The sequence below is a fragment of the Lepisosteus oculatus genome, chromosome 2 (genome assembly GCF_040954835.1).
Source record: "Lepisosteus oculatus isolate fLepOcu1 chromosome 2, fLepOcu1.hap2, whole genome shotgun sequence".
Classification (NCBI taxonomy): domain Eukaryota; kingdom Metazoa; phylum Chordata; class Actinopteri; order Semionotiformes; family Lepisosteidae; genus Lepisosteus; species Lepisosteus oculatus.
In genome coordinates this window covers 5,158,975-5,175,474 of record NC_090697.1, presented here as the reverse complement: position 1 = coordinate 5,175,474, position 16,500 = coordinate 5,158,975, and the positions used below count along the sequence as shown (strand labels likewise).

General features: G+C 46.0%; 1 protein-coding gene across 4 annotated transcripts in view; it reads left to right on the top strand.

Moving 5' to 3' along the window:
• Window positions 1–107: 107 nt before the first annotated feature.
• Window positions 108–16,500, top strand: part of cdk19 (cyclin dependent kinase 19) — a 74,306-nt gene continuing 57,913 nt past the window's right edge. Inside the window, exons 1-3 of one of the 4 annotated variants that reach the window (XM_015354024.2) lie at window positions 166–250; window positions 1,414–1,508; window positions 6,908–6,983. In XM_015354024.2, coding sequence (XP_015209510.1) covers window positions 6,960–6,983 — 24 coding nt within the window. In that variant the 5' untranslated portion in view covers window positions 166–250; window positions 1,414–1,508; window positions 6,908–6,959. Of the gene's footprint in view, window positions 251–1,413; window positions 1,509–1,977; window positions 2,409–3,028; window positions 3,258–6,907; window positions 6,984–16,500 lie in introns of those variants that run through there. The other 3 variants (XM_015354017.2, XM_006626173.3, XM_015354032.2) reach the window with 3 other exon arrangements.

Below are 16,500 nucleotides of genomic sequence, written 5' to 3'. Positions count from 1 at the left end.
GTGCTTTTATTACCTCCCTGGCGACGTCACAAGCGGGCCGCGGCCAATCGGGCGCCTCCGAGCCCATGGGCGGCGCGCCCATTGGCTGCCCGCCGTGCCAATAACTCCCGACAGGGGCCCGCCTCGGCCTACAGTTACCTTGCACACGCGAGGGGCAGCTGAGAGGTTCCTAATACCCCGCCTGTTTGAGTGTGTGCTTTCAGGAGGAAGCCTGGCCTATTGCGAGCGTTTGACACAAAAGTGACATAAGGTTTGTGCAAGATCTGCTTATTAGGTCTTGGGGCGAATGCAACGCAATCGGGTGGGATACGCATTGCACCCTAGCCCATTAAAGTAACCTTTTCCTCGGTAGGTAGGTGCAAAGGTATGTTGGGGTTTTGTTTTCAAATTGTTATTAAGTCTGGCGGGGTTCATCTTCAAGTTGGTCTTCACGCATAAGTCTGCACTCTGTTTTGTTTTGTTCTATAACATCTCATTCGACGTGTGAAACACAGCCTTATTTTTTGTGACCATTAACTTTTCTCTGGAAAACGCCGCTGGAGAGCGTTCGAATTTGCTGGATGGATTGTACTGTAAATCTCCAGTTCGTACATACGAGGAATTGTAAAAACAGCATTTATTTCAGTAGTTCCAGCTACTGGACTCATCACGTGCACCTTTTTAATCACTGTTATGTTATATCCCATATGGTGAGACATTATAAGTTATATGTTAGATATTATACGTTATATGCAAAATTTCTGATAAACCACTTTACATAGAAGAGCACAATGACACTCCAGTTACTTTGGAGTTTATAATGCAAATGTTTTGTTGAAAATGAGCGGCCATGAATTGGTGTTATCAGATAATTTTATAAGCCATGGCGTGCTGTTGACACAAAATACGATATACTGCACGTTACTGAGAGATTGAGATGTTTTCAAACAAAATAGAGTCTGGGAAACGGCGTCAGATGTTTAGAAAACGAGAAAAGCTGTATATAAGTACCACTGAATGACGGTGCATTTGTAGGAATTTAACCTGTACTAAAAAACTCAAGAAAAAAACAGTAACAGAGATGTTCTCCATACACATTAAAACTATAATTTACAATGATTTGCGTCCTGCAGCCAGGTTATTAATTAAATTCATGGACTATTGGAATATACGCGTTGTACGTGTAACGGCTGAATTATAAAACATGACCTTAAGTTTTCAAGCAGTTCTCAGTAAGTTCAAACATCTGCTGTCACTGCTGCTTTCACCAGCCACACGCCGATCGGAACTTCCGCCCCCGGCCCAGACCCCAGTTCGAGAAAACAAACGGCAAAGGATTGAAAACCATAACGACAGTCCGCCGCGCTGCAGCGCGGAAACTCGAGATCGGGGGGTGTTCAGTTCTGAGTACATGTGAGATCTTTGCATCCATAGGCTTCCCCGCAAGTACACGTGTTTCACCGACAAGATGTTAACGTGCAACGCTCTGGACCAATTAGATGTGCGGTGCCTCTTGGGCAGGTACTACTGTGAGTAATGTTACGACAGACTACCACATGCACAGAATTAAAAGGCAAAGGGTCACCAGTCCCATTCAGAACACACATCTAACGTGAAATGCACACGACTATTATACGCCCGGCTAAGAAACGGGAGCACCGACTTCTTTCTTGTTTTTTTTAAAAAAAAAACCCACAATTGCGATTTCTGCTCTTGGGGTGACCTCTCCGCAGAAGTAACCAAGTCACGGTGTTTTATAACAAACTGGGGGGGCGGCATCCGCACGCGATTAGATAATCGCGGGGCATTTCTGAGCCTGGGAAAACAGGACGACTTTCACGGTACCGGCCACACAGCGGCACTGACAGAAGACCCACCCCCTTTAAAATACGCGTATGCGCCCATTCCAAGCCTTCCACTAGACGCGGAAGACGGACATATGTAGAGATAAACATTGAAACATTAGCCGCCGATCCCGTGCTGCTGCATTTTTGTGGGGGGTTGTAAACCCCGACTGCGCAGGCGCGCCGCCCGCAAGGGGTTGGCGGGGAGTGTAGTTTCGGGACGGCGGGGGCTCCGTTAGGGTAGTCCGCGGGCCCCGTGGGTAAGAAAACCACAACCCCCAGAATGCAAAGCGCGCTCACCCAGAAACGTCAACGAGCCAGTGAACATTAAGCGGAGCAGACCAAAATCCCAAACAAGGAAATGATGGGGGAATTGAACGCTTAGATTATTTAATTAACACATTTAATAATTAATATTTTATTTTTGTTGTAAATTAAGAAGTATTTATGGGTTAAAATGGATTACGATTTCAAAACGAAGCTTGCAGCCGAGAGGGAGAGAGTGGAGGATCTGTTTGAATATGAAGGTTGCAAAGTGGGTCGAGGCACCTACGGGCATGTTTATAAAGCCAAGCGCAAAGATGGGTAAGAAAAACAACTGACATTATGATGATTAAAACCCGGTCATTTTACATGCATGTGCTGCCCCGACTGGTGCTGAAACAGTCACAGGCTTCTCCGACTGGATCTGGGGGTTATGCATTCCGGCTCGGACCCTGTCCCGGTAACATGCACACCAAATGTTGATTTTCTGTCACTCCATGTCAAGGGGATTGCACGTAGCTTAATATGGACATACAACACACTTTAATTATCCCCTACAGAACAACAATTCACCTTGGTCTGAGCAGGTCCTCGGGGGCGTCTTGAAAACTTGGAAATCTGGTCAGGCGATCAGTGAATTGTAGCGTTAGGCTGAGGCGTGCACGGCGCTGGAAATGTCACGCTGTTTTTTTCTGGAAACAGATGTACTAGAAAGTTATGGTCTTCTTCAACCCCCCCTCCCCCCACGTTTTCAAGTGTGCATCCTCTAAGCTAGCGGTTGAAGTTGAAAGCACTGTCGTCAGGCAATTATCTGCGCGACGGGCACATAACTTGCATATTTCAATGCGGTCCCACGAGTCGATAGGTGCACACATGTGAAATAAACGTGATCAAGGAGCCTCACTGGGAAGTTGGTTTGGCACAGCGATGTTGCTCGTCAGCCCAGGGTAAATGTTACATTTCAGTGGTTGGCTCAGTCGGTCTGAGATTCACGTGGAAATCGAGGTCAACCGGGTACTTGAGTTACTGTGTTGCAGCGGGAGCACGATTTGGTTTCACGGGTGCACAGTCATCAAGTACCGGTTCTGCTTGGAATAACCGAAATAAACATTTGCTGGCCGAAAAAAAATAACCGGATAAATAACACCGTGAAGTCTCGGGCGGCAGAAAGTGAGCAAAACTCTGCCGCCGCCGCACCGTGACACAGGCAGTGCACAGTTTCTGAATCCGGGTTTGCCGCTTCGACACTTTGTCTGCAGGCCGCCCGGAAAGAGACGGTACGAAACACTGTTTGGGTCAAGTGCATAACTGGGGCGTTACACGTCGAGGCCCCGGTTAGCTCCTGAACTATTCCCGTCTCTTTCGGGGTTCTTTTCTTATTTTGTTTCAACCGATACCTCGATTGTTGAAGCTTTCGTCGGCCTGTTTGCCTTGTACACGGCACCGTGTCGGAAGCTATTTTTCAGAATTCCTCTCGTTTTAAGGTTTATTGTCTTAAGAGAAAATGTAAAGAGTGTCCGTACAGATCAGACCCCCTACTGCTTCACTGCTGTCCCCTCCTAGTGGTTTGCCCTCCTCCCTGGACTCTTCACGACCTCTTTTGAATCAGTTGTTTACTCAATGGGTCTTTCCTGTCAGTGAGGTCTAGATCACCCCAAGACCATGCAGGCCCAGTTAGTGACTAACTTCTCAGTCCAAGTTCACACTAGGAGGTGTCAAAAGGCACGTCTGTTTAGGTCAAATGAGCTTAAATGACTGTTGCCCTTAACAAAAGGCTGTCGCACCTGTATGTGTGTGCCTAATATTTTCTTCTGGTGTCTGAAACGTTTATTATGTTTACAGTTAGTTTCTTTTTCTTCCCAACCTGCTTGCTCAGGGAAGAGAACGGTTTGAATTCATGGTGTGGTTTAAATTTCTCCTTATTTTCCAAGCACTCTTTAGATGCATACGCCAGTGCAGAAGCCTGAAGTGTATCTGTTGGTGTATAGTGTCGGTCAGTACCAAGCCGGAGGCATCGCTGAGTGCTGTTTAAGCGTCTGTTGAGGAGGTGTGAGTTAGGCTCCTGTAAGGAAGCACAGGGGAGTCTAAAACCAGGTAGCAGGGTTGAGAGCAAAATGCAGTGAGAGTTGAACCGGAGAGCAAACTGACCTTGCTGTGTTTTTCTCCCAGGATTCCTATTTTATAGAGGTAGATACTTGCTGCAGCTTTGTTTAAGACTGGTTGCATGTCTTACATAGGTATTAGTGTCAACCGGTACCTGTACTGATACAATGGGATTCTTACTTACAGAAAGTCTCTCGATTGTTAAAACAAGTGTAAAAACACAAAGTGCAGCCAGTGCATCAAGACAATAGAGAAACAAACAGCAGACAATGGACAAGTAAACAGTTCGAATGTAAACAATGCAGACATGAATCCATGATGGTTAAAATGCTGTAGGGTTTTAGAGTTGAATAAAGCTCCTTTTTCTTTTTTTTCATATTTGTAGTAAAAAAAAAAATCCTGAAGTTAGCATATATCTGAATGTAAATTGTACATTGCTATGATTGAGAACGGGTAAAATATTTGACAGCAGGAACTGTAACTAAGTACGATTCCTGTACTAAGTGAAGATGATTGGCGTCCCTTCCAGGGTGTATCCTGCCTTATGCCTGTTGCTTGCTGGGATAGACTCAACAGGCAGATAGCAGCCTGGGAATTGAACCCAGGTCCCCAGTGCTGCAAATCAGCAATTTTAACCACTGCACTACTGTGCTGCCCCAAGACGGGTTCAGCATCTATTAATTACTCGTAATGTTTATCCACATTTTCAAATGGGCTGAGTGATGTCTTCTGATCTGTCACCTCTCTTCATCCTGAGCAATGTAATGTGAAACTAGCGCCGAACACGATTCTGTCGCAGCTACGGTATGTAATCACCAGCCTGGCGATTACAGTGATCTGTCGTGAGCAAGCTTTCAGTGGAGGGCTGGGCTTGAAGCAAGCAATGCAGGAAATGTAAACATGTTAAGTTGTGACAGCTGAAAGAGCACAGCAGGCACCTAACAGGAGTGGAGAAGGTGAAAGCAATTAAGGGGAGTTGCGGTTTTGCATTTGCTAATGCCGACAGACCTGAGCCTTGTCTCAGAATTTAGGCAGTTTTTGAAACAAAACAAAACATTTAGCCATGGTCAAGACTGGTCAAGCCATCACAGTTTGTCGTGGGACACCGATTGAATGTGAACACGTACTACAGTAGTAATCTGTTATTCCAAGCATGATGACATTTAACTAAAGAGCTAGTTTGAGTTGGAAATGTGTAAATGATCTGAAATAAAGCACCAGCAATGTTTTTGTTTGCTCCACCTTTAAAAGGACAATTCTATTATTTTATCATCTCTTCAGTGGGTGGATTTTATCATGCCAGCTTTATTATTATAAATAAATAATCAATGACTTTAGGGCATCTGCACCTCATAATTGCTATCTAATTGTTTTAGGACACTTATGGAATGTTCCTGCACAGATCTATAAGTAACTAATAATAATAATTCCTTACACTTATATAGCACTTTTCTGGACACTCAACTCAAAGCCCTTTTGCAGGTAATGGGGACTCCCCTCCACCACCACCAGTGTGCAGCCCCACCTGGTTGATGCTCACTGCAGCATCGCCTGGGCAAAGTGGCTATTGGTATTCAGCTTTTAGTTGTTGCTTTGAAAATATTTTTGGCGGCACTTCAGCATTAGATAGGCACATAAAGGCGTAAAATAATTTTCCTGGTCATGAGCACAAAGCTCTTCTGGCAGTGATGCGCAGAAATGACGTGAGGCAAAAATAACTCCTTGTGTTGTGGCAGTGTGTGGCTGTATTTCACCTGAGATAGCGCCTGCTGGCAGGCCCAGGGCTGAGGTGGCACTGCCTTTTACACAGCAGCGTGACCAGACTGACCCCTGACCCCTGACCCCTGACCCCACGTCTACTGCTACTCCCACTCCTAGGTGACAGCTGGTGGCGCCGGAGGAGGGGCCGCGTGTGGTAAGCCAGGGTCCAATCTCAGAGGCCTTTTTTGGGAATTTTAAAAGATCTACACACGTTTCTAAAAAAAGTGTGCTTTTTGGACTCTGGACCAAAAGGCTGATTTTCAGGAATTCAGAGTTTGTTAGTTCAGTTAGTTACCCTTGTTTTGGACATGTGGAGGCCATCTTGTCCAAGGCGCCATCAGTGGGGAAAAGGTTACATGGAGCGATTGGGTAATTTATCTGTCGCTGTGTCAGATTCAAATGGTTTAATTTTCCTAACGAGCAGGGGGGCACAACTCTAGTCCCAGTTTCTGGTTTCTCCTCCCACCTGAGCCCTTTATTACCTAAATGAAGTAGTTATTTGCTCCATCTCAGTCGAACGTGGAGAAGTCCTTTCAAGTCCTTAAGAAGCTGGAGATTGAAGGGGACCTCTCTGATGGAGAGCAGCCCCTGAAGATCAGATCTGGGCTCCCCTGCGACTCCAGGTTACAGAACCGACATATGTTACTCACCTACGTGTTTGATCCTGGTGGCTGTTACACACCCGAATGTAGAGGAACAGGGTGTCCACTGGTCCTGCTGTGCCCTCTTGTCTCTGTGGTGTAAGTAGCAGTCCTGTGGATGAGTGGCTGTATCAGGCCTTGAGTGATGCACATGGCCAAGCTGCTGTCTGTCTGCTCTGTACACGAAGCCTCCTCGTGCTGTCTAGGAGTGAGGACAGCGGGCTTTAGTGTGGAAGGGCTCGGCGTGTCCCGCGGACGTGTTTAGAAAGCAGCCGCTGTCGTGCTAAATGGTTTTGTTTGTTTCTTCCCTTGTAGGAAGGATGAAAAAGAATATGCACTGAAACAAATTGAAGGTACTGGAATATCAATGTCCGCCTGCCGGGAGATCGCGGTAAGTGGATTCCCTCTTTAGGCTATCAGGAGCCCGATATGGGATTCCGCCTGTTGCTGGAGGACACTTGTGTGGCAGAAGGTTGTTGTGTGACCTCTGATGAGGTCTCTCGCAGTCATTCTTCACTTACCGGTTTCATCTTTGTCATTTCTGGGAAATGTGGAAGCAGATGGGATTATCTCCTTGTATTCAGGTTATTATGGTACATAAGTATTGTCAGCGCCATTTGTCTGGTGGTGGTGTTCACTTTGTTGAAGAAGGGCTCGCTGAGACAGAGTGGTCTACTGTAAGGCGAGATGACCTGAACACCAGCGTGATGTCTCTCCTCTTGCTGCTCATACGCACAGGGGCCGGTCTGCCCTGCTGGGACACCTAAGACCCTGCAGGACGTACTGTAAGCAGGAGCTGGGAATGTGGCTGTGTGGGTGGAGGGAGTCTCTATTTGACGTGCGCACACGGGCTGCCCCCACACGTCTGATTGCGGGCTAGCTTTGTTTGGACATAAATGAGGAAGAAGGTGTTTTACTGCAGACTTGTTTGTAATCATCGGGAACCGAAATCGTCGACTGTGGCTTACAGGCCGCGCATGTGTGGTGGGCTTACAGCCCTCTCAGGTATTTATCTTGGGAGCTGCACCAGCTCCCGCAGACACAGGGCTGGTAATTCTCATCCAGGCGCTAGTTTTTACACCCAAATCAATCTCCCTGTCTGTAGTAGTGAAGCTATCGTGTGCTCAGTAGTTCTACAAGGCTCTGTCCTGCTTATCTCATTTCTGGAGACCTTGCTAAATACTCCAGGGGAAAGGGATGTTGTGGCCGATGGACCTGAGGGAACTGTTTCTTAGATAAAGTGAAATGTGTGATCTGCTCGAATGACACTGACGCTGCATGGCTCTTCATTGCAAAACACAAAACAATACTGTCGGAAAACATGTTATTTTTTGTGTCTCTGAATGATGTAGCATACTGCTGATTGCAGCAGTACTGAGTTTTTGGATCCTCACGAGAAGCTTTGTTCTGCTTATAGGTTAAAAGCAAGCATTCCTAGGGGGATAGATACTGAATGTTATCTGTGTGAAAGAGTTTGTTTATGAAAGGCTGATATAGTGTGCAGTTTCTTCATTGTGTTATTTACAGACGTGAAAGGTTTTCAACACGGTGTGTTCGGAAGCAGTTCAGTGTTTCTAAAGAACAAGGTGCCTTTACCCTGGGCGCACTGTTGTGTGTTGTCTGTTGCTGTTCCCGTCACTAGTGATCTTTCGGAGTGAGGCTCTGCTGGCAGCACTCGCCTGAGCCTGCCCCAAGCACCTGTTAGTTTCAGCTTGGTACAAGGGTAATTACATGAAAAGCTTATGTTGATGTTTATGCACTTTTAGGTTTCATTGGCTTCGAGCTGACAGTGAAACCTGAAGCCTGCAAACACAATTCAAGTTGGATGTGCCGCAAAAGCAAGCTTCCGCAGGCAGATCAGTCAGTTTTAGAACTCCTGTCTCCGCAGGTACTAAAGTTATTTACACAGACAGAGCTACAGATTATTTCCTATTCCATGCCGTCGTTGTTTGTGTAAAATGTGGGAAAGGATAAAGTCAGAGTCGAATTTGAGGCAGTGCACCCTGCTTTGACAGCAGCCCAGGCTGGGCGGTGATGTATGTCAGCAGGAGAGACCTGCTGCAGCCCCGTCTGTCTCCCGATGCGCACCAGGGCGGGAGAGAGGGTTCCAGGAAAAGCTTTGAAAAACAGGCAGCTGGCTATTTTTAGAACAAGCCTGTCAGCAGATTCACTCATTCAGTGCTCCATGCCTTTAGCTCTTTGACAGATAAAGTGTGTTTGCTCTGGAAGAGGGGTTCTGTGGAGCACTGCAGCTAATTAAAGTGTCTCGTTACCTGGCTTCGATTTCTACCAGGCAAGAGGACAAAACAGGCCTTCTGAGTCAACAAGAACAATTTGCGGTGTTTTACTGCAGCTCTGCTGTTGAATCACGAGGTCTTGTGTGTTATCCTTTGTCATGCTGCCAAGAAACAGGTGCACTTAAAACAGTCCTCTGTGCATCTGTGGTGAGTCAATTAGCCTGGGAAAAACAGGGTTCTGTCCCGAGTACATGATCACCAGCTGGTGTGGTATCAGCCGTAATCACAGCGAGAGTGTACTCCTTTGTCATTTTGACTTGCGCTTTTTTGCAGGACACCCATGCAGACCTGTCCGTGTGAATCGGATTCTCTCCATCTCTCCGCAGAAGCTGAAACCTTCCAGAACCTTCATTCGGCTTAGTTCATCTTTACCTGTTCTTTCTCTCCCGAGGTCTCAGGGCGTGGGCTCGCACTGCGTGTTTACAGGATGCGTGACTCCTTCTTGCGTGTAACCGTCTCCTTTCTGACGTGATCAGCTGAGGTGGCGGTCTCCTCCAGTCTTCCAGTCACTCAGTTCTCCAGGCAGACATTTACAGGGGCAGTGTTTTCACTGACCCCGATCTGGGATGTGGCTTAGAAAACAATGAAGCAGACTGCAGATATTTCTCTGCATTCTTGAGTTTGTGATATTTGTATAAGCAGGGATACACAACTCTAGTCCTGGAATTTCTGGATTTCCCTCCACCTGAGCCCGGAATTACCTTTCTGAACTCCCTGTTTGCTTAATTAAACAATTTATACCCTTTCCTTGTTCCTAAGATGAGGATTTAGAGATCTTTAAAACCTCCCGGGCAGTGTTGCTTGGGGATCTCAGCTGGGAACTCCTCTCATAAGAGATATGAGGTACTTTCTCTCAGCAGTTTAGACACACTTGGATTGTGTGTTAAGTTAGGAGATAATACGACTTAGTCTTCCTGCTGTATTGTAAAAACATTTAGCCTAAAAATTTTAAAGATTCTTCTACCACCACACACACACTAATTGTGTCCTTTTCAAAAGAAGAGTAAGAGTTTCAAATGTCTCCATTCATGTGCTTTCTAGAGGTTCGATGAGCCTCTTCCAAATGAACAGCAATACACAAAACCAGAAGACACATTCAAGTAGAAACTGCAGGGAGTGCGTTTCAAGCTGCGGTATCAGTGAGACGCTGTGGAAGTCTAAGGCAGAATACTCAGCTGTTGTACTGAAGCAGACACTCTGGCTTCAAGAAACGACCTCAGGAGATCAGTCACCCAAATGAACAAACTTTCTTAGGCCCAATCTTCATGCTTGCTTGCTTGGCTTGTTTTAGCTAAGCGCTTTGCTTGGTTTTCAGTGATTTAAGTGCCAAAGCCAGTGAAGGATACCTGCCTGCTGTTTAAAGATATTCCTGTCTTTGTTTTTTTTCCCCCTGTGTTTTTGTTTATTCATTGTACCTCATGCTAACGTCACATCTGACCTTTGGACTAGTTTGTCCCTGGCAACGCCGACGTTTCTGCGGAGGCATAAAATTATCCAGAGGGAGCAGAGTCCCTTCGCAAGTGCAGCATCTCCCACATGTGAACTGGAATGAGATGGTTAACTATGCTGTTCCTATATAGAGAGGTTTACCTCAGTGCTGGTGTTTAAGTTCAGTACTACTCTCTCGGGGACAAAGTTTGCGTTTGCTGCTGAAATTGTTTGATCAACATCTTTGAGTGATTCAGGTGCTTCTACCTCAAAGTGAAGAGCTTGAAAAAAGCAGCAAACTGCATTACAGTACGTAATCACTCGGGAAGTGTTTGCAGGCTTTTTAGAGATCTTAAACTGCATTTTTGTTTCTGTCCACAGCCCATCTGCCCACTCATAACAAAAGAGCGTGAGCAACTGAAATGTTAAGAGGAGGAGAGGGGGGACAGGGATTTCACTACGTGTGTGTTGGCAGGCACAAAAACATGGGGTCTGCAGCAAGGAAGAGAAGACTTTGCCAACTTTGAGATGAATAGTAATCTTTATTCTTTGGAGCAAAGCACTTTGCTCTAAATAAAATGTACATGAACAGAAATAAAAATGACAAACCTAAAAGAGAGCAATGTAGGTGGAGAAGGTAATCTCCGTTAAATAGAGGTGAGGATCGGGTCAGAAACAAACTAAAGTCATCCTGTAAAGCGCTTTGAGAAGCCACCTTTAAAGGCGCTATATAAAATAAAGTTTATTATTATTATTAAAGGCAGGAAGTCAGCTTGGTTGCAGTTTTAGTTCTGCCCCCTCGTGACAGCTGACGGTGTTCTGTCTGAGCACACAATGGCGTGCCCTCTGTGGCAGTGCGCTGGAGGAGCACTGGTAAAAAGTCAACACGCTGGTGTGAGGTTAGCGGAGACCAAGAATAACTCAAAAAGAGGTGAAAAATAAACAGAAAAGCCCAAAGAAAGTGTAGCACTGTGCCTCCTGGCTTCCAGGCAGGGCGTACCCTATTTATCGGGGTCCAGTCTGGTAGAGCAGGGCGCGTGAGGCCACAAATGGCGGTGCGGAGCGGTGGCTCTGTGGCTCAGGATCTGCACCTGTGGCTGGAAGGTTGCCGGTTCGAATCCCGCGGCCGGCAGAGGCATCCTACTCCGTTGGGCCCCTTCACCCCAGCTGCTCCATCAGTGAATTTCAGGATTTAAGATGACCATATGTCCATGAAATAGCCGCTCAAGGCGGAGGTGAGAAAGACCAGGTGTTTAAAACTGCAGGTGCTCATCAGTCTTTCAGAGAGGCTGCAGGGAGAGCCATGCAGCCCCAGTCGTGCTCCGAGAGTCCTTTTCTAGCGCTCTTCTAGGGTAGATTGACGAAAACAGACACGCCGGACCCCTAGACAGCACAGTGCTTTGTGAGCCAGGGTATTTTCCCCATCTTCTGCATTCCTGGCCACTGCGTTCTAATAAGAGCGTCTCCTGGCTGGGTCCTTGGGAACAGCAGTGAGTTGTGTAAGCAGTTGGCACAACGTCAGTAGCGTTTTAGGATTATATTTCGATAAATGGGTCCGCAGCTCCGAAATAAACTGGCTGGGTTATGTACAGTACTATACTGCCGCCACATGCGGACAGCTGCCGGGCCTCTGGGATTTGAGCTGTGCTGCTCGCATGGCTGCTGAGGTGTAGAACAATCAGAGTTCGATAAACTTTTTTCTGACTCGCGCCTCGGCTGCAGCCCAGTTATTCTAGCGGATGCGTTTTAAGAGATATCGTCTCATTGTAGGGTCGGAATAGCCTGTTTTTTGTTTGTAAAAAATGTTTTCTGCCAGCTCTGCTAATGAAGAAATGCCCATACTGTACAGTATGTCTTATCAGCAGTTTTTTGCTTCCATCGGAGCCAGTTTTCTCTCGCATCTTTCCTTTTCCTGTCACCTTGTTTAAACTTGCTTTGGAGAAGTTATAGTGAGAAATGCATTTGAGATTTTGTTTTCCTGAAGTCGGCCATCAAAACCCTGCTCGTTTGGGAGAATCTGTTTTGAAGGGATTAGCTGTTCATCTACAATGAGCCTTAGGGGCGCTTTGCTCAGTGACTGATGCCAGACTTCTGAATACCCAGCGGTCCTTGCAGAGACGGTGAAAAAGAGAAGTGATTTTGGCATTGAAACTTGTGGTAGGAATGGAAGGAAAAGAAATGTTCCTACAGCGTAATTGGAGCATTCTGCAACAAGGAATGTGTTCAAACACTGCCCTGCTTGTTTTAACAGTATTAAATGTGCTGCCGCATAGAATATACTTTCATAAAGGCCTGGGTTTTGCCTGAACTTTGCCTTTGCTCTGCACTTTGCCAATCCGTTTGGTAATGCGGTGTGGTGTTTAATCCTTAGTGTCATAAATCATTCCTCATTCAGTAGGCTTCAGTGTATCCGTGAGGGCAGGGTGGGGCACAGAGCTGAGGAACGACTGTAATTCCAGACAGTATGGCTGAAAGTGTTTGAAATTCGAGATTGTAAATACGATTAATACAGCAACATGGCTGCTGGAACATAAGAGACCTCCCCACCCAATCCGATAATTTGTCGGCTCAAGAACAGGCTGCCCCAGCGACGGTCTATTTCCGAATACTGTCCGTGCTTCTGGCAGGGGTGCAGCCAGCGGAGGCGATGGTGCCCCTGGGCTGGCTGATGTCCTGGCCCCTCAAGCTGGCCGGCCCTTGCTTGCCCCTGAGGAACTCCGTTCATCAGACCGCGTGCTCCCGATATATCGACTGGTGATGTAAGGGAAATGTGAGTGACACATGGGAGGAGTGCCTGAAGGGTCATTTTTAGCAAATGTAAAAGTTTGTAAGTATTTGTGACTCCGATAGATTTGAAGTCGGTAGAGTGGGTGGTCAGATCCACATTGGCCTCTTTAACATGCCTTTTCCAGACAGTGGTGCGGCCTTCCTCACTGTTTCTTTGCCCTTAAAGATCGTCAGTGGAATGAAGCCTTTTGAACCAGCAGTCTTGCAGGTCCAACATATTAAAGTATTGAATTCTGCAGTCTGTAAAAAAAAAAAAAAAAAAAAATTGCCTCAGCCTGGTAACTGGCTCGCCGGATGTGTTTTTCTGCTTTTTCTGTGAATTTAGATAAAAAACCAAACAAAGGTCACTGCTCCACAAGTGCAGTGGTGCAGGGTTACATTTTGTAGTGTTACATAACTGGAGTGGTGCGTAACTTTTATCACATACCCGTGGGACTTCTGAGAATTGGGGAGCAGCTAAATTCTTTAAATTTACCTCTGTAGATCTTTAAAATTGATGTCACATGCAGCTTTGCTAACTGGCCTCCCTAGGTTTTTCTTGAGTTTCAGAATCTTTAGCCTAAAAATGTCCTTTTATTCCTTATTAGCCGATAATGCGCTGTGTATCCTGAGCTCGGTTACATTTTAAAGCAGCGCCTTCTGCTTTGACATGGACCGCTGTCGGGTCTCTTGTCTGTTAGCCAGGTGGGTGTGAAGGTGTGGCAAAGTAATCACATCTTTAGATACCAGGTGTTTTTGAAGGGGTTCTCGGGCTCTGTGCTTGTGGTAATGGGTTATATTACAGCCTTTCATTTTTGTGCTGTTCAGCTTTGGTTTTCATTTTAGATCGAGATCAGTTTATTGCATGAGTGAGCTACTGAACCAACATCTAGTTTAGCCCATAAAACTACAGCCTAGCGTGTGTTTATTTTCAATGTGAAACGCCTTCCAAAACATCTGCAGTCTTTTTTGTTTTTCTGGCGATTCCTACAATGTGACCGGATGTATTTTCTCCTATCGGACAGAAACCCTGTTAAATCTCGCTGGCCTTTTGACACAATGCCCATTTTGCACCAATTTTCCATTGAATTCTCTTTAACACAATGGCTTTTGTTTAGGCTACGCATACAGAGGGTATTTTGGGGATAGGTTTCTACTTAAAGTACAATCGATATTCTTCTTTGTTTCCTTGGTCTGAAAGATGAATTATTTAAGACTGCAGGTGTTGCTAAGTTGTTTCAGCACACGTGGAGTGGACTGGCTGCTCGGATGAACATATCCTGTTGCAGTGGGGTAAACAGGTATGGTCATGTATATCCAATTCCCTGATACCAATGAATATGAACACCAGCAGGAACAATAGGGATCTATATTCCAGTAGCTCCCTTCACTCCTCAGGACTGGGGAAGCAGGGGTAATAAGGTAGACCCTGAAGACTATTCTTTCTTGTATAACAAGTTACAAAAGCATATAGAACAAGCAGAACTGTTTGGGGCAAATGCGGATCAAGTGCTTCCTGTTGGGAATGTCTCATAAGAAATGAGCTGACAGTGTTTAGTTTTTGCTGTTAATGATTGTAGGCAAATGTTCCTGTGCTGTTTAGTTCTTACTGATAATCACTAGTGCTTTCCACTTAGTAAAGCGCTTGGATGTCTTGTAGGTTCCCTCATAATGCTCTTGCTGGTAGAATGACCAAATGTAAGAAACCAGGTGGCTGTTCATGTAGCTCCCCACTCCTGTGCAGTTGCAGTTGCAGAGTTACTGCCCTGTGTACCTTTAGTAAAGAGCTTCCTGGTGAAGTTGCCGGCACTGTCGGAGGGTGGAGCAGCTTTTCCTGCAGCAGGAGCCGGTCAACGCGCCATCACACGATCTGCAGATCCCTGATCTGACCCTTCGGGGCTCAGAGGGGAGCGGGAACTGTGCTTGCTTTAACTGTGTTTGCAGACCTACTGTAGCAGTCAACGTTACCATGGACGCGGAGTCCGTTCCTTTGATTAAAGCGCTCGCGCAGAAGGCCGACAATTAGCTGAACCTGAAACGAAGCAGGACGACTCGCCGATCCTGGAAACTGGCGAGGGCGAGAACCGAGCGGCGGGCCTGCGGGCGTCCATCCGTCCAGTCTCAGCCACAAGTGGCACAAGGCCATCTGTCACAGGGGGCACACACACTTGTACACGTGGGGGGGGAATGAGAGACACCAGTCAACCTAGACAGCATGAGCTTGAACTGCAGAAAGAGATCGTTCCACCTGGTGCAGGAATGCCATAGCGAGAACATGCAGTCTCCACACAGAAGGTGCTCCAGGTTGGAGCCAATCCCAAGAAATTGGAGGAATCAGCAGTGACTGCTCCTGCACCGTGTTGCCCATGACAAAGCACATGGTTATGAAAAATCAATGGAAAAACGAGATATTTATCCAGTACCTGTGATGTGTTCCACCTGCAGCCTTTGGTTTTTGTGCTTGCGTGACCGATCCAAGCCTTGGGTCTGGGCCTCTACAGCTCGAGGCGGCAGGTCTTGTAGCGCGCCTTTCTCTACTCCGCCTTGGATATTATGAACCACTCGGCTGCCCCCCGTGGGTGTGGATGTGTACAAACGCATGACTGAAGAGTTTTAGGAAGCTGAACATGCACGTTCTTTGTTAAGGGAGATCAGGTGCTTTCATTTTCACACCAGGAAAGTGCAGGCTGTTATTTCCACCCATTGTGATGGTCAACACAGTTCCACCTGCAGGTGGGCTTCTAGGTTTAACAATCAAGATTAAAAGCAGATTAAATTGCTTTTCTGTTCCTCTGCGCTACAGACTGACAGTCAGGGTTTTGTTGGGATCTGTTGGATCTTGTACAGCTTGAATTTCTGGCTTCCACACATTGCCCAGGCCTCTAGGTATCAATTGTTCCATGTTAGTAAAGCCCCAAACTGCAGACAATATATTCTTGTTTGTTTCCTGCTGCCTTATTTTTCTTTTCTACAGAGAATAGGCTGGGAATCTGTTGATCTGATGTGCCTTTTTTCTTCAAAACTCTTTTGGTCTAACAATAGTGGATTGTTTCTAGCAAACAAAGTGCTTATTTCAAGAAGCTTGTTGTGATTAAAAAAAAAAAGTAATATTGCTGATTTTGCAGTGGGAGTTTAGGGGCTTTCCTGAGAACAGAGCTGCCTGTGACTGATGCCTTTAAAATGCCCTTGAATGAATAAACACATTTTTGATATACCTTTTCAATGTATGTTGAACAAGTAATAGTTTAAAATGCCTTTTCAACTTAAAATGGTAGAACTTCATTATATTAAAATATTTCTTGTCGATCTTATCACTATTTTTCTTTTCTGTGCATTTCTTTAAAAATGTCTTTCTTATGTGCCTTCTTCAGAACCAGTGTTGCAAGGATATCTTACTGGTTTTTATAGATAATTAGT